Raw genomic sequence first — 26,538 nt, 5'->3', positions numbered from 1 at the left:
GACATGTGCAAAGACCTGGGGATCGAAAACCAAAAGGGAAGAACAAACTCGGTATTACCTCAAGCTGAAAGAACTGAAGAAAAAATTCAAGCCTAAAGTTGCAATACTAAAGGATTCTACAGGGAAAACACTAAATGACAAAGGAGCATTAAAAGAAGATGGAAAGAATACAGAGTGACTGTACCAAAAAGAACTGGTCACTGTTAACCATTTCAGGAGGTGGCATACGATCAAGACCAATGGTACTGAAGAAAGAAGTCAAAGCTGTGCTGAAAGGGAATAGTGAAAAACAAATCTCCAGGAATTGATGGAATACCAATTGAGATGTTTCAACAAATGGATGCAGTGCTGGAGATGCTCACTCGTTCATGTCAAGAAATTTGGAAGACAGCTACCTGGATAACCAACTGGAAGAGATCCATATTTGTGCCCGTTCTAAAGAAAGGTAAGCCAACAGAATGCAGAAATTATCAAGCAATATCATTAATATGACACACAAGTAAAACTGTGATGAAGATCATTGATACGCGGTCGCAGCAGTACATCAACAGGCAAACAATCAGAAATTCAAGCCAGATTCAGAAGAGGATGTGGAACCAGGGATGACTGCTCATGTCAGATGGATCTCAGCTGAAAGCACAGAATACCAGAAAGATATTTACCTGTGTTTTATTGACTACATGAAGGCATTCGAGTGTGGATCATAACCATTTATGGAAAATGTTGCGACAAATGGGAATTCCAGAACACTTAATTATGCTCATGGGGAACTTGTACATAGACCAAGAGGTAGTCGTTCAAACAGAACAAGAGGATATTTCACAGTTTAAGATTAGGAAAGGTGTGTATTTTAGTCATCTAGTGCTGCTATAACAAAAATACCACAAGTGAATGGCTTTAACAAAGAGAAGTTTATTTCCTCATAGTAAAGTAGGCTAAAAGTCCAAATTCAGGGTGTCAGCTTGAGGGGAAGGCTTTCTCTCTCTGTCAGCCTTCTCATCAATCTTTCCCTGGACTAGGAGCTTCTCTGCGCAGGGACCAGAACTGCTTTCATGGTGGTATGAGGTCCCCCTCTCTGCTCGCTTCTCTCTTTTATATCTCAAAAGAGACTGGCTTAAGACACTGTCTAATCTTATAGATCTCATCAATATAACTACCACTAATCCATCTTATTACATCATAGTGCTAGGATTTACAACACGCAGGAAAAGCACATCGGATGACAAAGTGATGGACAATCATACAAATGCTAGGAATCGTGACCTAGCCAAGTTGAACATATTTATGGGGAACACAATTCAATCCATGACAGTGTGTGTTAGGGTTGTATTTTTTCATCATACTTATTCAATCCGTATCCTGAGCAAATAATCAGAGAAGCTGGACTACACGAAGAACATGGCATCAAGACTGGAGGAAGGGAGGCGGAGCCAAGATGGCAGAATAGACAGACGCTTCCAGCGAGCCCTCTTTACAACAAAGACCCCCCCAAAACAAGTGAAACGAGTATATTTATGACAAGCTAGGAGCCTTGAGCATCAAAGGCAAGCTTAGAAAACGAGCTAAGGGGCGGGGGGAGGAAGAGACAGTTCAGAAGTGGAGAGGAGTTACCGGACCTGAATCGTGGGGAGCCCTCAGGCACCATTCCCAGGAGCAGCAGTGGCAGCGGCAGGCTGGTACTAGCACTCGGCCGCAGTTTCCTCAGGAAGAAGCAGCCAGCCACACAGCCTACTCACACCTCCGAACAAGAGAAGAACGGCGCTCTCTGCAAAAGCTAAGTACTTGCATATATTTGACAGTGCCCCCACCTCCCAAGCCTGCTTCAGCAGCTGTTGATTTCCCCGAGCCTGAGATACACCCTGCTGAGCACCTAGAGCCATCCTCCTAGCCTCAGAGAAGGAATAAATTTGCAATTGGGGGAAAAGATAATTTGCCAGCTCCACTAACCGGGGGAGCTTAGGACAGAAGCGGCTCCTGTCCAGGCATAAACAGTCCGTGGACTTTGAGCACCATTCCCCCCTGCATGGACCTCTGTGGGCCTATTTCAGGAGAACAGGCCCTTGTTGGCGGACTCCAGCCGTTTTAGCTGTGCGGCAGAGAGGTGGGTGTTTGATGTTTGACGTTGCTTTGCCTGTTAAACAGGGTCCTCACCGCTGACATCGGGGCCTAAGGACTGGTAGCTCCACTCAGGTCACCCAGCCACCCGCAACAGGGTCCAAGGATAATTGGTACCTCCAAGTCATTACAACCACAAACATTGGGTGCCTATGGTCCATCTACAGGACCCACCCATCTGTATGCTCTAGGAGTCAGGGACACACTTTCCTCAGAGACATGTGGGGGATGATTCTCAGCCCCCTGCCTTGTTCAGAGTGTGACGCCCTGCTACAACCAGATACTGGTACCTACACCAATCACCCCTGCCCCTCTAAGACTGTGGGACAGAGCCTTTACCACACACTTGATGACCAGCTACCTGGACACCTGAGCTGAATTCATACAAGAAAAGTGAACGGAATCTTAGACTGCTGATAACAGCTTTAGCCATCTGGGGACAGGACGTCAGAGCTCAAAGGGTGAAAATTATCAAGCTAGCTCACTCAAGCAACCCATTTGGGTATATCAAAACAAAACAAAGCAAGAAGCTATGATACAGTAAGCAAACATAAAATAAACTAATATGATAACTTATAGATAGCTCAGAGACAACAGTCAATATCAAGTCACATAAAGAAACAGACCATAATAACCTCAACAAGCTCCCAAAACAAAGAATCAAGGGATCTTCTAGATGAAAGTACAGTCCTGGAATTACTACTGGCAGAATACAAAAGATTAACATAGAGAACCCTTCAAGAAATCAGGAAGGAAATGAGGCAATACACAGAACAAGCCAAGGAACACACAGATAAAGCAATTGAAAAAATTAAAAAGATTATTCAGGAACATAATGAAAAGTTTAATAAGCTGAAAATCCATAGACAGACAACAATCAAATTCAGAAGATTAACAATAAAATTATAGAAGGAGACAACTCAATAGAAAATCAGAGAAGCAGAATTGGGCAAGTTGAAGGCAGAATTTCTAAACTGGAAGATAAATTACTTGGCACTAATATATTTGAAGAAAAATCAGATAAAAGAATTAAAAAAAAATGAAGAAACCTTAAGAATCATGTGGGACTCTATCAAGAGAAACAACATACGAGTGATTGGAGTAGCAGAACAGGGAGGGATAACAGAAAATACAGAGAGAATTGCTGAAGATTTGCTGGCAGAAAACTTCCCTGATATCGTGAAAGATGAGAATATATCTATCCAAGACGCTCATTTTACTCCACGTAAGGTAGATTTTCAAAGAAAGTCACCAAGACATATTATAATCAAATTTGCCAAAACCAAAGATAAAGAGAAAATTTTAAGAGTAGCTAGGGATAAATGGGAAACCCTAGTGGCATAGCGGTTAAGTGCTATGGCTGCTAACCAAAGGGTTGGCAGTTCGAATCTGCCAAGTGCTCCTTGGAAGCTCTGTGGGGCAGTTTTACTCTGTCCTATAGGGTCGCTATGAGTCAGAATCAACTCAACAGCGCTGGGTTTTTGGTTTAGGGATAAATGAAAAGTCACCTACAAAAGAGAGCCAATAAGCTCGGACTACTTGGCAGAAACCATGCAGGCAAGAAGGCAGTGGGATGACTTATATAAAAAACTGAAGGAAAAAAATTGCCAGCCAAGAATGATATATCCAGCAAAACTGTCTCTCAAATATGAAGGTGAAATTAGGATATTTCCAGATAAAGAGAAGTTTAGGGAATTTGTAAAAACCAAACCAAAACTACAAGAAATACTAAAGGGAGTCCTTTGGTTAGAAAATCAATAATATCAGGTTATTGGCCCAAGAATAGAACACTGGGCAGAGCAACTAGAAGTCAACCCAGACAGGGAAATCAAAAAAATAAATCAAGATTAAAAAACACTCAAAACGGTAACACTGATGTTATTACGTAAAAGACGACAACATTAAAATAAGAGGGACTAAGAAATGTAGTCATAGATCTTCCATATGGAGAGGAAGATAAGGTGATACAAAGAAATAAAAGTTATGTTTCAATTTAGAAAAATAGGGGTAAATAATAAGGTAACCACAAAGGAGACAAACTATCCTATACATCAAAATAAAATACAAGAAAAAAAATAGAGACTCAGCAGAACAAAATCAGCAACAACAAATATGAGGAAAGGACAATATATAAAGATAATCTACTGAGCACAAAAAATTAAGTGGAAAAAAGAAACTATCAACAACACAAAAAAAGACATCAAAATGACAGCACTAAATTCATACCTATCCATAATTATGCTCAATGTAAATGGAGTAAATGTACCAATAAAGAGACAGAGAGTGACAGAATGGATTAAAAAACAAGATCCATCTATATGCTGCCTACGAGAGACACACCTTAGAGACACAAACAAACTAAAACTCAAAGGATGGAAAAAATATATCAAGCAAACAACAATCAAAACAGAGCAAGAGTGGCAATATTAATTTCTGACAAAACAGACTTTAAAGTTAAATCCATCATAAAGGATAAGGAAGGATACTATATAATGATCAGAGGCGCAATATAACAAGAAGATATAATCATATTAAATATGCACCCAATGACAGGGCTGAAAGATACATAAAACAAACTCTAACAGCATTGAAAAGTGAGATAGACAGCTCCACAATAATAGTAGACGTCAACACACCGCTTTTGGTGAAGAACAGGACATCCAGAAAGAAGCTCAATAAAGACACAGAAGATCTAAATGCCACAATCACCCAACTTGACCTCAGAGACACATACAGAATACTCCACCCAACAGCAACCAAGTATACTTTCTTTTCTAGTGCACATGGAACATTCTCTAGAATAGACCACATTTAGGTCATAAAGCAAGCCTTAGCAGAATCCAAAACACTGAAATATTACAAAGCATCTTCTCTGACCATAAGGCCATAAAAGTGGAAATCAATAACAGAAAAAGCAGAGAAAAGAAATCAAACACTTGGAAATTGAACAATACCCTGCCCAAAAAAGACTGGATTAAAGAAGATGTTAAGGATGGAATAAAGAAATTCATAGAATCCAATAAGAATGAAAACACTTCTATCAGAACCTTTGGGACAGAGCAAAAGCAGTGCTCAGGACTCAATTTATAAGTGCACACATACAAAAAGAAGAAAAGGGCCAAAATCAAAGAATTATCCCTACAACTAGAACAAAAAGAAAGAGAGCAACAAAAGAAACCCTCAGGCACCAGAAGAAAACAAAAAATAAAAATGAGAGCAGAACTAAATGAAATAGAAAACAGAAAAACAATTCAAAGAATTAATAAGACCAAAAGCTTGTTCTTTGAAAAAAATCAACAAAATTGATAATCCATTGGCCAAACTGACAGAAGAAAAACAGGAGAGGAAGCAAATAACGCGAATAAGAAATGAGATGGGCGGTATTACAACAGACCGAAATGAAATTAAAAGAATCATGTCAGATTACTATGAAAAACTGTACTCTAACAAACTTGAAAACCTAGAAGAAATGGATGAATTCCTAGAAACACACTACATACGTAAACTAACACAAACAGAGGTAGAACAACTAAATAGACTCATAACGAAAGAAGAGATTGAAAACATAATAAAAAAACTCCCAACAAAAAAAAGCCCCGGCCTGGATGGCTTCACTGCAGAGTTCTACCAAACTTTCAGAGAAGAGTTAACACCACTATTACTAAAGGTATTTCAGAGCATAGAAAAGGACAGAATACTCCCAAACTCATTCTATGAAGCCAGCGTATCCCTGATACCAAAACCAGGTAAAGACACCATAGAAAAAGAAAATTACATACCTATATCCCTCATGAACTTAGACGCAAAAATCCTCAACAGAATTCTAGCCAATAGAATTCAACAACATATCAAAAAAGTAATTCATGTGACCAAGTGGGATTCATACTAGGTATGCAGGGATGGTTCAGCATTAACAAAACAATTAATGTAATTCATCACATAAATAAAATGACAAGAATCACATGATTTTATCAGTTGATGCAGAAAAGGCACTTGACAAAGTTCAACACCCATTCATGATAAAAACTCAGGAAAATAGGAATAGAAGGAAAATTCCTCAACATAATAAAGGGCATTTATACAAAACCAATAGCTAACATCATCCTAAATGGAGAGAGCCTGAAAGCATTCCCCATGAGAATGGGAACCAGACAAGGATGCCCTTCATCACCACTCTTATTCAACATTGTGCTGGAAGTCCTAGCCAGAGCAATTAGGCTAGATAAAGAAATAAAGGGCACCCAGGTTGGTAAGAAGTAAAACTATCTCTCTTTGCAGATGACATGATCTCATACACAGAAAACCTTAAAGAATCCTCAAGAAAACTACTGAAAGTAATAGAAGAGTTCAGCAGAATATCAGGATACAAGATAAACATACAAAAATCAGTTGGATTCCTCTACACCAACAAAAAGAACATCGAAGAGGAAATCACCAAATCAATACCATTTACAGGAGCCCTGAAGAAGATAAATACTTAGGAATAAATCTTACCAAAGACTTATATAAAGAAAACTACAAAACACTTCTGCAACCAAAACAAAAAAAAAAAACCAAACCCAGTGCTGTCGAGTCGATTCCGACTCACAGCGACCCTATAGGACAGAGTAGAACTTCTGCAAGAAACCAAAAAAGACCTATATAAGTGGAAAAACATACCTTGCTCATGGATAGGAAGACTTAACATTATAAAAATGTCTATTCTACCAAAAGCGATCTATAGATTTAATGCAATTCTGATCCAAATTCCAATGACATTCTTTAATGAGATGGAGAAACAAATCACCAACTTTATGTGGAAGGGGAAGAGGCCCCTGATAAATAAAGCATTAGTGAAAAAGAAGAACTAAGTGGAAGGCCTTACTCCACCTGATTTTAGAACCTATTATGCTGCCACAGTAGTCAAAACAGCCTGGTACTGGTTCAACAACAGGAATCCAGACATCAATCCATCCACATATGAACAGTTGGTATTGGACAAAGGCCCCAGAACAGTTAAAAGGGGAAAAAGACAGTCTTTTTAACAAATGGTGCTGGCATAACTGGACATCGACCTGCAAAAAAATGAAGCAAGACCCATACCTCACTCCATGCACAGAAACAAGCTCAAAATGGACCAATGACCTAAATATAAAATCTAAAATGAAAAACATCATGGACAAAAAAATAGGGACAACGTTAGGAGCCCTAATACATGCCATAAACAGTATACAAAACATTATTAAGAATGCAGAAGAAAAACTAGATAACTGGGAGCTCCTAAAAATCAAACACCTATGCTCATCCAAAGACTTTGCCAAAAGTGTAAAAAGATTACCTACAGCCTGGGAAAAAGTTTTTAGTTACGACATTTCTGATCAGCCCCTGATGTCTAAAATCTACATGATACTGCAAAAACTCAACTACAAAAAGACAACCCAATTAAAAAATGGGCAAAAGATATGAATAGACACTTCACTAAAAAAGACATTCAGGTAGCTAACACATACACGAAGAAATGTTCACGATCATTAGCCATTAGGGAAATGCAGGATCAAAACTACAATGAGATTTCATCTCACTCCAACAAGGCTGGCATTAATCCAAAAAACATGAAAAAATAAATGTTGGAGAGGCTGTGGAGACACTGGAACACTTATACACTGCTGGTGGGAATGTAAAACAGTACAACCACTTTGGAAATTGATTTGGCGCTTCCTTAAACAGCTAGAAATAGAACTATCAGATGATCCAGCAATCCCACTCCTTAGAATATATCCTAGAGAAGTAAGAGCCTTTACACAAACAGATATATGCACACCCATGTTCAAAGCAGCACTGTTTACAATAGTAAAAAGATGGAAGCAAACAAGGTGCCCATCAACAGATGAATGGAAATGGATGAATGGATAAATTATGGTATATTCACACAATGGAATACTACACATCAATAAAGAACAGTGATGAATCTGTGAAACATTTCATAATATGGAGGAATCTGGAAGGCATTATGCTGAATCAAATTAGTCCAGTTGCAAAGGGACAAATATTGTATAAGATCACTATTATAAGAAGTCGAGAAATAGTTTAAACAGAGAAGAAAATATTCTTTGATGATTATGAGGGGAGAGGAGGGAAGGTGGGAGAGGGGTATTCACTAATTAGATAGTAGGTAAGAACTACTTTAGGAGACAGGAAAGACAACACACAATACAGGTGAGGTCAGCACAACTGGACTAAACTAAAAGCAAAAAGTTTTCTGAATAAGTGAAATTCTTCAAAAGCCACTGTAGCAGGGGCGGGGGTTTGGGGGCCATGGTTTCAGGGCACATCTAAGTCAACCGGCATAATAAAATCTATTAGGAAAACATTCTGCATCCCACTTTGGAGAGTGGTGTCTGGAGTCTTAAATACTAGCAAGCGGCCATCTAAGATGCATGAATTGGTCTCAACCCACCTGGATCAAGGGAGAATGAAGAACACCAAGGACACAAGGTAATTAGGAGCCCAAGAGACAGAAAGGGCCACATTACCAGACACTGCATCAGCCTGAGACCAGAAGAACTAGATGGTGCCCAGCTACAACCCATGATTGCCCTGACAGGGGACACAACAGAGAACCCCTGACAGAGCAGGAGAGCAGTAGGATGCAGACCTCAAATTCTTTTAAAAAGACCAGACTTAATGGTCCGACTGAGACTAGAAGGACTCCAGTGGTCATGGCCCCCAGACCTTCTGTTGGCCCAGGACTGGAACCATTCCCAAAGCCACCTCTTCAGACAGGGAGTGGACTGGACAATGGGTTGGAGAGAGATGCTGGTGAGGAGTGAGCTTCTTGGATCAGGTGGACACTTGAGACTATGTTGGTATCTCCTTCCTGGAGGGGAGATGAGGGGATAGAGGGGGTTAGAAGCTGGGGAAATGGACACAAAAAGAGAGAGTGGAGGGAGGGAGTGGGCTGTCTCATTATGGGGGACAGCAATTGGGAGTATGTAGCAAGGTGTATGTTAGATGTATGTAAGTTTTTATGTGAGAGACTGACTCGGTTTGTAAACTTTCACTTAAAGCACAATAAAAATTAAAAAAAAAAAGTCTCATGAAAATGTTTACACACAGAAAAAAAAGACTGGAGGAAGACTCAGTAACAGCCTGTGATATGCAGATGACACAACTTGCTTGTTGAAAGTGAAAAGGACTTGAAGCACTTATTGATGAAGATCAAAGACTACAGTCTTCAGTATGGATTACACCTCAACATAAAGAAAACAAAAATCCTCACAAATGGACAAATAAGAAACAACATGATAAATGGAGAAAAGATTGAAATGGTCAAAGATTTCATTTTACTTGGATCCACAATCAATGCCCATAGAAGCAGCAGTCAAGAAATCAAACGATGTATTACATGGGGCAAATCTGCTGCAAGAGACCTCTTTAAAGTATTGAAAACACAAGATGTCACTTTGAGGACTAAGGTGTATTTGACTCAAGCCATGGTATTTTCAATTGCCTTATATGCATGGGAAAACTGGACAATAAATAAGGAAGACTGAAGAAGAATTGACACCTCTGAATTATGGTGTTGACAAAAAATACTGACTGCACCATGGACTGCCAGAAGAACTAACAAATCTGTCTTGGAAGAAGTATAGCCAGAATGCTCCTTAGAAGTGAGAATGGTGAGACTTCATCTCATGTACTTTTGACATGTCATCAGGAGGGACCAATCGCTACAGAGGGCGCTCTGCTTGGTAGAGAGTCAGCGAAAAAGAGGACTCTCAAAGAGATGGACTGACACAGTGGCTGCAACAATGGGCTCAAACATAGTAATGATTGTGAGGATGACACAGGATGGGGGCCTTATTTCTTTCTGTTGTATACAGGGTCACTATGAGTCGAAACCATCTCAATGGCACCTAACAACACAGCGTGGTCAAGGTTTAAATGCGTTAATACATGTGAAAGCACTGGGAAGAGGGCTTGACATTCAGTAAGTATTATGAACCATTCAGTCGGATATAATGCACTGTCATGTTGTCGAGTATGAAACGAAAGAACTATCTTGCAACAGAAAGTGTTTTACTGCAACTCTAGCAAATACATAATATAAGCTAGACCTAGGAGCAGCCAACTCAAATGAGTTACTTACGGTCAGGGGTGCTGATGGCTCGTTTAGTCAGATGGTTGATAGATCCACGAGACTCTTGGTTCAAGCTGTATGAAGAGCCTAGGATTAAATAGAGAAGTTTTATCTGTCCCAAACATGCCAAAACAGTATGAAAAAGCATAACAACAAATGAGAAAACATGTGCAAGACATACAATAAAGTTAATATCCTCAATATTGAAGGGTTCCTATAAAGAGGCAATTCTGAAAGAAATATAAATACATGATAAACATGAAGAAAAATGTCCACTCTCACCGGGATCAAAGAAATGGAAATTAAACCAATGACATTTTTGGTCTATAAAACTCAACAAAGACAATGTAGAACTATAAATCCCAGTGTTCCTAAGGAGGAAAACGGACCCTCTAGAACGAGGGTGAGGGTGTAGTTGGGCATGAATTATGGAAGCCTTTTCAAATATTCATGGCCTTTGACTTCAGGAAATTAATCCTAAGGGTTACATATATACAAAGCTATATGTACAAGGATGTTCACTGTGCCATTATTTCTATCAAAAAAACTGAAAAACGCCTACATCTTCAAGAATAGGGCAATAAATAAGTTGAAGTGCTTCCACAAGACAAAATGTTACAAAGCACTGGGAGAAAAGCTGTGCAGTTCTCAACTACATTATATTAAGTGTGTGTTCAGAAGCAGTTTATAAAACAATGCATACTATGATCACAGTTTTATAAGTAACACATAAAACACACGAGTGTGAGGAACAGAAAGACTGGAAGAATAAACACTTAACTGCTGAGTTTTACCTTTCGCTCTGTTTTCCAAATCTTTTATCATAAATATGCATTGTTTTATTACCTGTAACTCCCAAATCCCCAATTAATGTTATTTGTTGTAATGATAAGGAAGTAGAAACCACTTTAAATGGAATGAGAAGCAGGCTTGTTCTATTTGTGTTTTAATCTGTGGGCTCTTAGTTTCTATCTGAGACTGAAGACCAGGAGTTTTTATTACTCTCCTGGTGCCAATCTACAAGCATACCGTGATTGCTGCTCTTGTCTGAACTTCTGGAATTCAAAGTGAAAGGCAGCACTCCTAAGCTCTGACTCCGATGTCTGTTACTTGACTCCACAGCTTTCTTGACCGAGTTCAGAATTGCGATGGTGCTCAGGGACATGGGCCTGTGGAGGAGAACACACTACCAACATTGCTTTTCTAACTGCAGACCCCGGACAAAGCGAGAGTAAGCACAGGTGATCACCATCCACTCACTTCCAGGGGATCACTCATCTACACTTGCTCAGACCTCACATGGAGCACTCACACTGACAAGGCCTAGTGCAGGAGCAGGGCCTGTGAGATTCCGTGCACACTGTACCTGGCTTTGGGCATTAACACCTTCAACGGCCCAGTGTCAGGTGGAGGAAGCACAGAAGGTGCTCTACCAGTGCTTGATGTGGATGTTGAGGGATGGCTCACACCAGGGGCCACAGATGCATTTTCTTGACCAACAGGAGCTGGCACTATTTCTAAACTTGGAGTTACCTGTTAAAGAAGATAAAGAGTATTTACCTTTTAACACTTGTCTTCTACAGAATCTTCACACACATGAGCAAGTCTGTGAGTAACCTATTTTAAAAACATGTTCCCCCAGGCAAACAGAGCTTTGTCTTCAGAAGCAGCACTACTGGCAGACTGCCACAAGTAAATGTTGTGGCATTAAAGAAGAGACAAAGGAGTAAAGTCGTTGTACTCCTAATCTTTCAATACAGCAGACCTGTCTGGGTTCCTCGGCAGGAGAACACTGTGCTTCTGAGAGTGAGCAGCAGATAAGTCCAGAAATACCCTAAGTGACAATATGCTCTGGAGAGGTGGGCATGCTGGGGGAAAGACTGCAAACAAACAAAAACACCTACGGAGAGCTAATTATCTAGAATCACTGTAATCAAAGATCAGATAACCTGACTGCCAGCTTGCTTTCTGGGCACTCAGACATTTTCCCCAACTGTCACTACAACGATGCTCCAGACAAATTCACGTGGCATGGCCTCGTGGGAGGGAAGTTGACCACAGCTAAGCTGCCTGTATACCTCACTTAAGACATGAACACGGTGGTGGCCAAAAAAAAAGGAATCGGAACGGTTTAACCCAGCCTGACCTCAGATCATCTCTGGATTCTGAGAGAGATGTTGGAACAAATGATCATAAGCAGCAGCCGGGAAAGCAGGATCAACCTCAAGGTGGGTCTCTTCCTACCTGCCCCATGGGTGCCATGCCGGCTGGCTCAGCTGTCCTGTTCACATCTGGCTGCTTCGCCAGGCCCTGCTCCTGAGCTAACTGTTCATTGTACTTTTTCATGTCATATTCAAGTTCTGATGCCAGCTGTTTGTCAACTGCAAAGAAGTCCTTGATCTCATCTCGGTAATCCTGCATCACCTCCTGAAAGAGACCCAGAAGCATTCTTGGATGTTTTCTTGAATCAAAAAATAAGCTCCCTCCAACATAAAATTAAATAATAATTGTTTACCTGAGGTTTAAAATAAAAAATTATTTTGCTGACAGAAAACTATTTCTCTGACGTTAATTAACAGGTTAATTAATACAATGATATATTCCTAAGAAATGCCAAGCACACTTGTATTCACCACACAAGTAAGGCATTAACTGATGGTTTTGGTCTCTTAGGAAGCTTCCTGCCTATCTGACAGCTAACAGGCAAATTCCCAGGTTCCTTATGGGATAAAGGACATAGAATCATGCAATTTTAGCCTAGCACAGAATTGATAAAAGGGTACCGGACTGCCGCCAATCGCTACGCCTTTCCATCCCTGAAGCTGGGATGGGGACAGTGAGGCCTCTGGGTGGTCTCACCTGGTACTGGGTTACCACCGATTTAAAGGATCCTGTGGTCACTGAAGCAGGCCAGTCAGAAGTGAATTCAGAGTTCAGGCAGGTAGGTATGAACGGTGCTGACGTGGCTCAGATGGCCTCTGGGGTCAGTCACAGGACGTGGTATAATCTCAAATCTGTGTACACCAGCTTTCCCCACTGACTCTCAGGAAATCAGAACTACAGTTCCATTCCCACCCTTGTGTCCTCTCTGAAGATGCTGCAGAAAAGCTTTCAGTATACCAGGTCTTTATCATTCTCAGGTCTTCAAGAGCGGCTAGGGACAAAGTCCCTTTGCTAAGAGAAAGAAACGATTTTGCCTAACACTGTTGAGGATAAGAAAAAGCCCCAACTTTTTTTTTTATATAAGGGAAGTCCAAGAAAGAAAAGGCGATCTGTCAATTCTCCAGCTGCCAGTAACAGCAGGGCTAGACCTGCCGGCTTTAGTTGCTGTCAGCTGCTGTCAAGTCGATTCCAACTCACGATGACCCCGTGTGTTACAGACTACAACTGCTCAATAGGGTTTTCAAGGCTCTGATCTTTCGGAAGTAGATACCCAGACCTGTCTTCCAAGGTGCCTCTAGGTGGGGTCAAACTGCCAACCTTTTGGCTGGCAGTCAAACAACTTGCCACTTAGAGAAGGTTTAAAATGAGGAAATGCTGTTACGGAATTAAAAGAATACTGCACCATCCTCTGTGTGGGCCTCAGAAACAGGAGACAGGCTTATTTTCTTAAGTGTCTAAGTGGTTCTTAGGATCTAAGTTCTTCTTTTTCCTTCCTGAGGCTTAAAACAAGACATTAAAAATATAAAAACAATCGGAAGTTCTTTTTTTCCATACTATGAGCCCATCTCTCTCACCTTAGCTCCTCTAGGACAGAAAGCTGTTTTAGAAAGCGTACTCAGTGTAATGTTGTGGTAGTCCTTTTTAAAAAAAGAAAAACGTTTTTTTTTCTTTTTAAGGAAAACAAAGGCATCACGCGAACAGGGAAATAGCTCTGCTAAGTTAACAGAAAAAATGTTGCCTTTATATCTGACTGAAAGTGCTGCCCTCACGCCGTTCTGTACAGACTGAGACTTTGTGGTCCTCAGCCCTCCGATGGCAGCCAGCCTCAGCAGGTATTCCCCAAGGCCTGCTGTTAAAGGGCTGTGATTTCCTGATCTTGTTCTCTGAGAAAGCGTTAAAGGTAAACACCCTAAAATAACACACGATGACCAATTTTCACTTTATCCCTCACCAAAACAAGCTCGGAGGATGATTCTCTTCTTGACCCCAGCTGAGAAAACCCTCAACGTTGAATCTCATCAGAATTGTGCTCCGTATAGCCAGTCAGCTCTTCATGACCCCAATGCAAAAGGCAAGAGTTTCAATAAAACTCTCCAACTTAACAGTTAAAAGCCTGTCTGGCAGGCATGTTTCTAAAACAGGTAACGTTGGTTTTATAGCATTTTGAGCTCAATCATTCACCGGCTATTTTAACCACACTAACTACCAGAAGATGCTGAGTGGTGGAATAGTGGTGGGCCATAACCACAAAGGTCACCACTTACCCTGAGATAAGCCATGAGTTCCCGCAAAGCTGGGATCTTACTTTTCTCCAGCATCGTCTTTAGGGAGATGATAATTGGAATAATATTTTCTATGAAATTCCTCTTCTGAACCTGTAGTAACACAAACAAGATGTATAAACTTCTGAACGACCTTTGACTTTTCCTTGACCTAATTTTTTTAATTCTTTCAGTATAGCTGATCTAGCATTTGAGGACTAAGGTGCACCTGACCCAAGCTATGGAATTTTCAATCGCTTCATATGCATGCGAAAGCTGGACAATGTAAAAGGAAGAGAGAAGACCTGACACATTTGAATTATGGTGTTGACGAAGAATATCAAATATACCATGGACTACCACAGGAATGAACAAATCCATCTTGAAAGAAGTATAGCAAGAATGCTTCTTAGAAGCAAGGATGGCAAGACTTTGTCTCACTTACTTTGAATGTGTTATCAGGAGGGACCAGTCCCTGGAGAAGGACGTGATGCTTGGTAAAGTAGAGGGCCAGTGACAAAGAGGAAGACACTCAATGAGATGGGCTGACACAGTGGCTGCAACAATGGGCTCAAGCACGGCAATAATTGTGAGGAGGGTACAGGACTGGGCAGTGTTTTGTTCTGTTGTACATAAGGTTGCTATGAGTCAGAACCGACACGATGGCACCTAACAACAACAGCATTCTGTATAACCCAGTGCCTTTGTTCGACTCATAGTGACCAGTCTATATAGGTTTATTTTTTATTTTTGGTTCTGTATTGTGACTGTTTTTTGTTGCTTTTGTATTGGAGACTTTATAAGCGCTGCCTCAAAACACTCAAAAGGCTTTATAAGGTAGAAGGGACATACTATTCCTGTTTCCTACATTAGGAAAAAGAATTGGAAATATGTCAAAGATCCTAACAAAAGCACCAAACCTCTGCAAACCTATCACAGACGCTTGACTCTTGGCTCCACATTGAGTCCATCCATTCAACATCCTCAACTCTGGTGATCCAAAGGGACATTATGTGGCCCTGCTGGGTAACTGATAATAGTCTAAAAACTGCTAAGCATGAAGAGAGTCAACTTTGTATCTCTTGCTGCCTTTTTTGGTAAACTCTGCACACATTTAGAAAAGTGCACTGTAGTTACATATATCTGATTTGATCAAGCTTTGATAATCCTTACCAAGAACGGTCACTAACTACAAAGGTTTTATCAGAAGTCTCTTAGAATTAAAAATGACTCATTACAGTAGCCCACATATGCAAGATCCATCTTTCTGACCATGGAAAGTACTTTTTCTCACTTAAAGTCACCAGTATATGTTCCTTGCTTATAAACCACTCATTTCTAAAAAGTGTTATCAGTTTCTGAAAGAGGAGGGGAATAGGCAGAAATATACACAATTTAATAAACATAAACCTGAGCAGATAGTAAGTTTAAGGATAGTCTTAAAAAGTGGTTTATAGAAACTCCCAAACTCATTCTGAAGCCCAGCAATACCCTGACACCAAAGCCAAAGACACCACAAGAACACTACAGGATACCCCTTATGAATATAGGTACAAAAATCCTCAAAAAAAAAAAAAAAAAAACAAAAAACAGTAGTGAACCAAATCCAACAGCCTATTAAAAAGAATTATATACCATGACCAAAGGAGATTTATCTCAGGTGGTTCAACATAAGAAAATCAATTAATGTAATGCGCCACATAAATAAAACAAAGGAAAAAAACCAAACGATCATCTCAATTGATGCAGAAAAGGCTTCTGACAAAATCCAACACCCTTTCATGATAAAAACACTAAAAAACTAGGAATAGAAGAGAAATTTCCCAATATAATAAAGGGCATTTATGAAAACAGAACGCTAACATCATAAAAAATGGTTAGAAGGCAAATGTTTGTTCCATATATTTTACCACAATAAATTAAAACAGAAAAGTGGTTACATGAATTCACTCAAGACATATATCAAACACCTTCCTGGCAGTAGACACAAAGCTTACCTTGTGGACAGAGAAATGAAGATAAGAATTCCTGCTTTTGAGTTGCTTCTAGACCAGTATGTGTACTCTGGTAAGTGGCCTGAGACAGACACACAGGGCATGACAGCATACAGGGACGAGAGATGCCCAGGCAAGAAGGAGGAGACAGGAGTGTGTGTCAAAGAAGGCTTATTTGAAATTAGTGGGAGGAGGAAGAACAGGGTTGGAAAGGACATTCCGGAGACAAGAATCAGTGTGCAAAGGAACAGAGGCATGGGAGAACATCTCGTATTTGAGGAAAGAACAGTAATTTGGAATGCAGGTCAGAGAGATGAGGAAGGGTACAGGTGGTACCACACATACAAAGAGAGTTGTATGCTTTGAGAAAGAAATCAGGATTCTATTCAGAAGGGAACAGGGGGCCAACAATCTACTTCTTCATGACATTTTTAGTGAGGTATCACTTATATATGATAAAATTTACCCGTTTTAAGTGAACAGTTCATTGAGTTTTGACAGAAGTATATACTGAGTAACCAATGCCAAAATCTAGAGATAAAGCATTTCCATCACCCCAGAAAGTCCCCAAATGCCTCTCTGGAGTTAATCTGCCTCCAACCTACTTTAAGCAGGAGAATAAAATGATCATATCTGTATTTAAGAAAGACTGCTCTGGTATTAACGTGGTACATGGTCTGAAACAGAAAGAAACCAGACAAAAGAGCGCTAAGGAAACTGTTACAAATGGCACAGGCTTCAATTAAATTACTTCAGTACCAGTGGAAAGGCAAAACAGAGACGGACTCACAAGATAAAATTGACAGGATGTGGTGGCAAACTGACATGAAGAAAGTCTACATCTTTGGAGTCAAAAGCCTTCAGGGGTCAGGTGGGGTATACAAGTTAACAATCCAGGTGAGGCACAGGAACATGGGCTTGGCGAGGACTATGGGAACCGAGCTGTTTACCTCAATCAATCAGACTCAAACATCTGCACATACCGGCTAAATAAAGCCTACACCTGGCATGACAAAGTCTGGCCTGGAGAGCACTGAGTTTCTCCTCTGGACATCTTCACAGACAACGGTTCCATTCTCCACAAACGACCAGGGGAGAAAGAAAAGTAAATTATGTTTTTTTGTTTATTTATTATTTTTTTCTTGGACTGTGGGCAATGGTGGGAAGAAGGAGAAGAATAGGATGAAAAGGTGATTAATTTGGTTTTGACACAGTAAGTCAGAGATGCCTGAGGCACATCCAGGGAGGCAAGTGGAACTGGGTTCAGGCTCACAGAGAAGTTGGACCTAGAAACACTGGTTTGAGAATAATCACCACTCAGGAGAGGGTTAAAGCCACCAGTGAGGATGAAATCAGGATCTCAGGTATACCACCAACACCTGAGGGGCAAACAGAGGAAGCAGAGTGGGACCAGGCAGAGTCTTAGGGAAGACCCCACACTCACTTGTGAGATGAGTTTTTTCTGTGCTTCCTGCATAACTACATTGGCCAAGGCCATGTCATCTTCTTCTATCAGGAGGTCCTTATCTGGCTTAGATCTCATTGCCATAAGTTTGATCTCCTTTGAGCTGAGGACTTCAAACGTATCTGAGAGCAACTCGTTGGCTTCCATATCCAGGGGAAGGACACCGTCCACAAAGCATGCTGAGGGAAAGCACAATGAAAAGCACAACAGATCAGCCTCTGGGGAACCTTAACAACTGTCTGGGAAATGGGATATAACTGTGCAAAGAGGGCAGGTCTGGGCTGCAGTACATCTGCTGGGACCAGCAGATGTTGAGAAGAACAAAGACAAGGGTCTTCCTGCATGGGGGGGAGGCGGGGGTTCACATTTGATACAGACTAGCTGGGTTCATTTTCAACAGAGTTTTACTTTTAAATATACAATTTATTCCAAACACACCAGGCCTACCCAAAATACTAAGGCAGATTTTAGAAGTGATATTGAATCGTTGTTCATCTGTGAAGTGTTCGAGAAGAAACTTGTAGATTTTCATTCGTTTCTCTTTGTTTGTCTTTCCCTTCAGCGAAAAAAGTCGCTTCTCTCTATGGCAAAACAGGACAATTTTACTGCATCACGTGGGCATGGGTAAAAAGAACCTTCATACAGCCTTGTAACCACATCCTAAAAGCTACATGCCAAGGGCTGAAGCACACCGGTGAGCTTAGTGTTCAACACAGGCGCTTCCCTCAGGAGCTTATTCTCACAAGTGAATTGTCTTACCTTGCCCTGCTGAGGAAAACAAGGACAGCCACAGTAAATACTTACCTTAGGGTCTTTATCTAACCACTATACACGAAACAGCTGGATGTCTCCTGAGGTTTGCCCAAGTCTTACCAAGAAAAAGAAACCACCTGAGCCAATGCACTGACCTCTCTGATTGAGGGAATTTATTATACTTTTCATGCTTCTCATAGTTATTGAAGTGGAAAATACACTCAATGAAATGCTGGAGGAACATGACAGGATTCCTCTTCAGTAACAGGTGAACCAGGCAAAATTCCCCAAAACTGTGAAGAAAGGAGAAACAAAAGAAAGAGACCCATTTGCTACTTGCAGATAGCTTCTAAAAACATACCAAGGATTATGCAATACAGAGAATATAAATAAGGATAACAAACAAACAAACGAAAAAACCAAACCCAGTGCCGCCAAGTCAATTCCAACTCATAGCGACCCTGTAGGACAGAGTAGAACTGCCCCACAGAGTTTCCAAGGAGCGCCTGGCAGATTCAAACTGCCGACTCTTTGGTTAGCAGCCACAGCACTTAACTAGTATGCCACCAAGGTTTCCGAATAAGGATAAGGGATCACTAAATCTATTCCAATAAACAGCTCCATTCAGTGCTAAAGCAAGATATGAATTTAGCTTATTTTGTCCCCTTGCTCAACAGCCTGCTTTTTGAATTCAAGGTCAGTGTAAAGGCTCTCCCTATCAGAGTTCCTTTCAGAATTCTAACAAGATGTTATTATTTACACTTCATATGGGAAAACAACTAAACTACTCTTCAAGTAGAGGCCAGTGGTCCTTAAGGCTGATGCAATGAGAACGATCACCTGGAAATGAACACTTGGCCTTTGCTCCCAGCTTCAAGTCTGTTGCCCACAATGGTGAACAAAAACCAATTTTAGTAGCTGGAACTTTTTCAATAATAAGAACTAATTACGAGATCTTTATAGTTTGGGTGAGTAGGACAAGTATCCTCCACAGTGGTTCACTTTCACTGGCCTTCCCCAAATGTTTAAATAATCTTCCCTACACCTCTCTCCTTTGGTAGCATCAGCAAGCTCTGGGGCACTCTTCTTTCGCTTGTGACCCAAACCTGGAAGAGGCTTCCAACACACATGCATAGTGGTGTACAGCAAGACGTAGGCATCACAAGTACTGCACCATTCTAGAGGGCAAAATCCTAATGGTTTCCAAAGCCAAGTGTGAGCAGACAAAGGCCCAAGGTGTTCAATCTAGACTACACGTAGTTTATTTGATCATGATAGTAGCTGAGAGAATACCAAGGTACTGAGTTTTGCTTAGAGGTCAGCCTAAGGTAGTGCTGGGCTAGCTTTGGTCCATTCATACTGTCTAGACCAATGATTCAATTTCACTTCAGGGCTCAAATGCCATTTCCAAATACCAGGAATTCCAGTCAACTCTCAACTGGAGAGAAGCAGTAACAAGGATAATCCAAATGCCTTGGCTTTGGAATGCTTTAGGGCTTTGCAGGAGATCGACTGTTCCCTAATGTTTTCCTCAAGGAGTCCTGGTGGTGCAGTGGTTAAGCACTCATAGGTGGTTCGAACCTATGAGAGGCTCTGGGAGAAAGGACCTATAGATCTGCTCCTGTAAAGATTTCAGCCTAGGAAACCCAGTGGGGCAGGTCTCCTCTGTCCTATAGGGTCACTATGAATTGGAATCAACTCAAGGGCACACAATAACAACAAAAATAATGTTTTCCTTAGGCTAATTGGAATCACTTTGCATTTGCAGCAGACACATCAATTAAAAATCAGGGGAATTAGCTCTGAAATTATGATGACAGTAAGCCCAGATAAAAATTCTGCTGAAGATAATCACCTCATGACTTTCCACCTAGAAAATAAGGGAGCAGCCTGACTTATAAATATGAAAACAGAACAAACGGAACTCGATTCCTGAGGAGAAATTCACTCGAGGCCAGCTAGATGCACCTGTTGCTCTAAGACCAACCAGTAAACTCTACACAAACTGCGTTCTTTAGTGACCCAGGCTTGGAAAGCAAAGACGCCACAATATCAGGCGAAGTTCCTTCTAAACAAGGGTTGCCTTGGTAAACCATCTGTGACAAAGGTGGAGAAAACCTTGGGTGCCAGTAAAAAACAAAAATCATCCCCAAAAGAATCAAAGAGAATTCACCTCCTGTGGTATTATAGTTTAGTCTAACATGGCACAGCAGTGTTCATGTCTACTGGGATATTCTCCTCAGATTTGAGATCATTTATATGGAAATGTAAAATTGGTTATCATTCAGTAATTCTTGTGCAAGAAGAGAGGCTGCTTTGAGCTTTGATTTGATGTCAAATACTAATCTGCTAAGATTTTACGTTAAGAATACACATAGTTAAAATAGAATACACATAGGCAAGCAATGAGCAAGATACTGCAGAGTCAGGTCTCTGGTGAATAACTGGCTTAACACACTATACAGACAAGTTCAATAGTAAAAAATTATGCAAAGCGTTCTTGTGATAAGAGCTGAAAGCAGAGTCAGCCAACTTTGACCATAAGAAGCCAGACATCAGTCAATGCATAATATCCACGTCTCCTCTTGGGACTTCAAAGGGTAAGTCTCAGCCTTGACCAGATTAAAACTCTCACATCCTACCAGCTTGACAAATGGGTTTTTGTCAGCTGAAAAGGTAAAAGAATTTAACATTCCAAGTAATATGTGGTGGAGAGTTCCTTTAGAGAAACAGAAGACAGCCCTTTTTGGGTACTGGGATTAGAAAATGTCAACCATTCTAAAGAAGCCTCAGGAAATTAGGAACCCCAGTCAGCATCCTCTTCCAACCTCTCCTTATCCTCAGGACTACAGAAACCAGGTATGATCACACCATCAGTTAAGGGATACTATTCAGAGAGTTTACACAGAATTAATTCCATTATAAGGAAAACAAGAGGAAGACCAGCTAAATCTGAGTAATAATGACCTTACAGAAAGAAATTACTACTTTGTTTTTTTTTTTTTTTACTAAGAATCCAAATTCAGGTGTGTGAGGCCATAAAAGAAGAAAAGACGGTTCACTTCCATTTTCAGATTAATAGGAAAACACAAAAATCTGATTTTTTTGAGATTTCTTCCCAAGCCAAATGCCATTTTGAAATAGTTATCTGCTCACTAAAGGCCACTGTTGATGGACTTGTATTCCTGATCTGGCCCTCAAAACATGTCTATCTCAGATTATGACTGGGGCTCAGACCCATCTACACCAGAATTCTATTTGAACCTTGAGTTATTTCTTACATCCTTGTTATCCTTGGCTTCCACCCAGAATCCAAGCCTCTCTTGTTCTCTCGGCCCTCCTTATCTCACCTCATCCCTATATTGTTCTATGTTTCTTTTCTCTGGGTCTAACTTCCCATTACTCTCCCTTCCTCTTCAAATCTTACCATTGTGAGCTCTGTATTCCAGGTTCCATGATAAATTAAGCCCCTGCTGTCTACAGTTGAATCTCAGAGCACTCTCTTACTTCCTTATTGTAAATTCAACCTGGCTTTCCTCCAAGGACACCATTTTCCTTACAGCCTTCTCAAGGGGAAGCCACTTAATCTCCCATATCCCAGAGTCAGAGGATGATGACCACATTTGGTTTTATTCATTTACATTCACTCAAATATTTACTGACTGTCTACTAGGTTTCAAGCTCTCTTCCAGGTGTTGGAGATATCGTAGTAAACAACAAAAGCTCTGCCCCATAGGAAACTTGTATTCTAATACACCATATACATACAATCAATACAAAGTATGTTGCCGAAAGTGCGCTAAAGAAAAAGAAAGATGGGTGAGCCAATAGGGAAGAAGAGACAGTATGATGATTAAGGTTGTACATTAACTTGGCTAGGCCATGAGTCCCAGTATTGTGTGGTCGTCCTCCATTTTGTGATCTGATAATCCTGTGTTGTAAATTCTAACCTCTGTGATGTCAAGGAGGTAGGATTAGAGGAAGTTATGTTAATGAGGCAGGACACAATCTATAGGATTAGGTCTTATCTTGAATCAATCTCTTTTGAGACATAAAAGACAGAAGTGAATAGAGGAGGGGGACCTCATTACCACCAAGCAAAAAGAGCCCAAGAGCAAAGAGCATCTTTTGGACCCAGGGTCCCTGTGCTGTGAAGTTCCTAGACCAGGGGAAGATTGATGACAAGGACCTTCCCCCAGAGCTGACAGAGAGAGAGAGAAAGGCTTCCCCTGGAGCTGGTACCCTGAATTTGGACTTCTAGCCTACTAGACTGTGAAAGAATAAATTTCTGTTTGTTAAAGTCATCCATTTGTGGTATATCTGTTATAGCAACACTAGATAACTAAGACAGGAAGGGTAGTGAAAGTTGGTTACCAGTAAAAAAACAAACTACTTTTCCACCCGGTTCACGTAATAACACTTAAATTTTCCTTTTGAAGCTCCTATCATTTGCCTGTATTACCCTCTACTACTTGGTAGCTGGCTCCTAGCTTTCCTCTCCATTCCAAACCGTGACATCATTCACAGCGTCTTCAGTGTCCTTACAGGTCAACCTGACCTTCGAGGTTCCTGACTTTATTGCTATCTCTGTTTGTGCTGCCACTTCATGGTCATAACACTACACCTGGAATACTCCATTTCTGACATCAAATAATCTACTTCATGACCACGCCCACCTATCCTTCTAGCTTTCTGACTCCCTCATCCCCATTCTACTTGTTCTAGAACTTCAGAGCCCTCTATATCCTCAATTACTTCTTTTTCTCCCAGACTAAGCCATCTCTGTCTTTACTCCCTTTTCTATCTCAGTGGTCCATTATCTTAACTACTTTCTTTTCTTGAGGCTCTCTGGTCCTCTGCCTTCTTGCACTTCTGCGGCATTTGCTCAAGAATGCTGCAGACCATTAAACCAAAATGGTCCACTTGCTACTTAGGTATCATCACTCTGTGACTTCGGTACTACAAGGCCACCACCTAGTGGGCAGAGGGAAAAATATCTTTATGCAGTTTTGTAGCCCCTCACCCTGCAACTTTTGGTTTATATGAGCAATTAAAAGCATCAGGTCGGTGGTCCCCAGACGCTGTGTTGGCCCAGGACAGGAACCATTCCCAAGGCCAACTCTTCAGACAGGGATTAGACTGGACAATGGGACGGAAAGGGATGCTGGTGAGCTTCTTGGATCAGGGGGACACTTGAGGCTATGTGGCTGTCTCCTGCCTGGAGGGGAGATGAGAGGGTAGAAGGGGTTAGAAGCTGGTGGAATGGACAAAAAAGGAGAGAGTGGAGGGAGGGAGCGGGCTGTCTCATTAGGGGGAGCAATTGGGAGTATATAGCAGGGAGTGTATAAGTTTTTGTGTGAGAGACTGGCTTGATTTGTAAACTTTCACTTAAAGCACAATAAAAAAAAAAGTATCAGGCCAATTTGCATATGCCAGAATCTTTAGGAAATCCACCTGGACCAAAAATAAATTCAACAGGCTCTGCCACTAAAGTCTCTTTGGAAGAGCTACATTAGCAGATACATATGGAAAAATTAATATATTTAATGCAAACAAATAGGGCAGACTTTTGGTCTAAAAATTGGGGAAGAGACTAACTTAAAGCACAGTTAGCAACTGTAGTTGTTCACTTTTCGAAGTTGAAAATTATAGTCTACATTCAAACCATGATTTAAACTCAGACTAAAGAGATAAAATGGAAAAATCGAAGGGGAAATATTAAAGTGGTAGAAGAGGCATTGTGTAAAGGATCTCCTTCTCTAGCCTTCTGATTTCTTTCTGATTCATGCTCTGACCACCTGCATAACAGGTACTATATATATTTTATGCACTGATCAACACTTTCTACATACGTGCATAGGAGCTGACAAAAGTGAGGAAAAGCAAGGAAATGCAGGTTTGAAAAATCAATCTTACCTCTCAGGCTCATCATCTGAAAGCACTCTGAACACCTCTCATTTTGCCTATTCCTGTTTTTCCTACACACTGTATAAAGAGAACTATGAGGACCTTGTAACCAGTATTATAGATGCAACGTAAGGGTAAGAGGGTGTTATGTAGCTATCTTGGTCCCTTTCTCAATCACATAAACAAAGAAAAATAAAGGGTTATAGCCTTAGCTTTTTGCTTCTGGGTCTTGACGCTATTAATCAGACCATTAACCTTCTACTAGTTTGTTATGTGGAAGGTTTTTTATTTGAAAATTAAAGCCAAAGAAAACTGAACAGAAATTCTTCCATGAAATTCTCAGTAAATCATTTGTGACTATATTTAGATACACAGGGGCCCATTTTTATAAACTATTCATAGTTAATGAACTCTACAAAGACCTTTTCCCAGCTGGGGTGGCTTTTCCCATGGCATTCAACATTCTATTTTCTAATTTCTGGCTTGCTTGAAAAGAATTATTCATGCCACTTAATCTAAGGAAACAAATTCTGCCAGATCATTTCTCAACCCCAAGAAAATAAATCTTTAAAAAAATTATAGGAAGATAGGAGTTAACAATTGCCAAATTAACCACCCCCCCCAACATTCTCCTTTTCCAAGGAGCCCTGTGATCTGCACACTCTATTTTACACTGCAATTCTGCCTTAAATCCTAGAGTTTCTTCCTTAAAATTTCTGTACTTAAAAGAAAATCTGAATTCTTTATCAAAGCTAACATTTTACTGACCTAGAAATTGACATATTAAGTCAACAGCTAATGGCTACTACAGTGTAATATGACATAAACACTAAAAAAAAACACTACATACCATTTAATATGGCATACAAACTACATACCATTTAACACGACAAAGGCCTACGCTTTTTCATTTTCATTACTCCTTTAGGAAGAGCAGACAATGTTAGAAAATCTGGGCAGATTTTTTTCTTTTTTTAACATGCAAAATAAAGTTTTGTTATAAAGCTTATTAGTATTTTTAAAACCTGCTAATTTTTCTGGCAACTGCCAAAGGCCCACTAAATCCTAAATAAGTCAACTCTAAACCAATTTGGAAGAAAAGAGATGAGCGTGTACCAGAAATGAGGTAAAGCATTCAGCTGTCTGACATCTGAGGGCGAAGATTTACCTGGCAATGTCTGGGTGTGAATCTATCAGAGTGCTGACAAATCGGAAGAACAGAGAGCCCTTCCACTTCACAAATTCCTCCTGTACAAAGAGAAACCAGCATATTTCAGGATGAATTTTAACATACAAACTGTAAATGCAATGTATAACCGACTGCTGGCCTTTTGTTTAACATGACCTGTTGGGTTTGCAATCTGTCTAGGGCACATTAGCTCAGTTAGTTAGCGATAACTTCCCAACCATCTAGAAAACACGTACCATTTGTCAGTCACAAGGAGACTTGGAGGAGTATGTGGGCAGAACAGCCTCTAACCTCCTGTGTTAGAAATATGGCTCAATGCACACAGCTCAACACCTTCAGATGTAAAGGCAAGAGGGTGTTACACAGCTATCTTGGTCCCTTTCCCAATTATGTAAACAAAGAAAGAGTTAAAGCTTTTGTTTTTTGGATGTGCCCCAACCCAACTAATTACACTATTAGTAATATAATTTTATAAGTTATAAAATTAATACTTTATATAAACTCACCAGCCCTCCTTAGAGGAGGCCATCATTAGACACAATTAAATCCTCCTTTTTTTTTAAAGATCAAAT

At 40.4% G+C, this 26,538-nt stretch overlaps 1 protein-coding gene across 4 annotated transcripts in view; it reads right to left on the bottom strand.

Moving 5' to 3' along the window:
- Positions 1 to 26,538, bottom strand: part of NCAPD3 (non-SMC condensin II complex subunit D3) — a 147,928-nt gene that overhangs the window by 4,670 nt on the left and 116,720 nt on the right. For 3 of the 4 annotated variants that reach the window (XM_023557041.2, XM_003417405.4, XM_010597113.3), the window contains 9 exons: positions 25,946 to 26,025; positions 19,026 to 19,163; positions 18,565 to 18,698; positions 18,097 to 18,296; positions 14,662 to 14,772; positions 12,479 to 12,661; positions 11,601 to 11,767; positions 11,264 to 11,403; positions 10,244 to 10,321 (listed from right to left, as the gene is read on the bottom strand). In XM_023557041.2, the coding sequence (XP_023412809.2) occupies positions 10,244 to 10,321; positions 11,264 to 11,403; positions 11,601 to 11,767; positions 12,479 to 12,661; positions 14,662 to 14,772; positions 18,097 to 18,296; positions 18,565 to 18,698; positions 19,026 to 19,163; positions 25,946 to 26,025 (1,231 nt within the window). The remainder of the gene's footprint in view (positions 1 to 10,243; positions 10,322 to 11,263; positions 11,404 to 11,600; positions 11,768 to 12,478; positions 12,662 to 14,661; positions 14,773 to 18,096; positions 18,297 to 18,564; positions 18,699 to 19,025; positions 19,164 to 25,945; positions 26,026 to 26,538) is intronic. The other variant, XM_023557042.2, reaches the window with a different exon arrangement.

This window comes from Loxodonta africana, chromosome 15, assembly GCF_030014295.1.
Source record: "Loxodonta africana isolate mLoxAfr1 chromosome 15, mLoxAfr1.hap2, whole genome shotgun sequence".
NCBI lineage: Eukaryota > Metazoa > Chordata > Mammalia > Proboscidea > Elephantidae > Loxodonta > Loxodonta africana.
The sequence above is the reverse complement of the archived record's forward strand: the minus strand, read 5'-3'. Positions and strand labels throughout refer to the sequence as shown.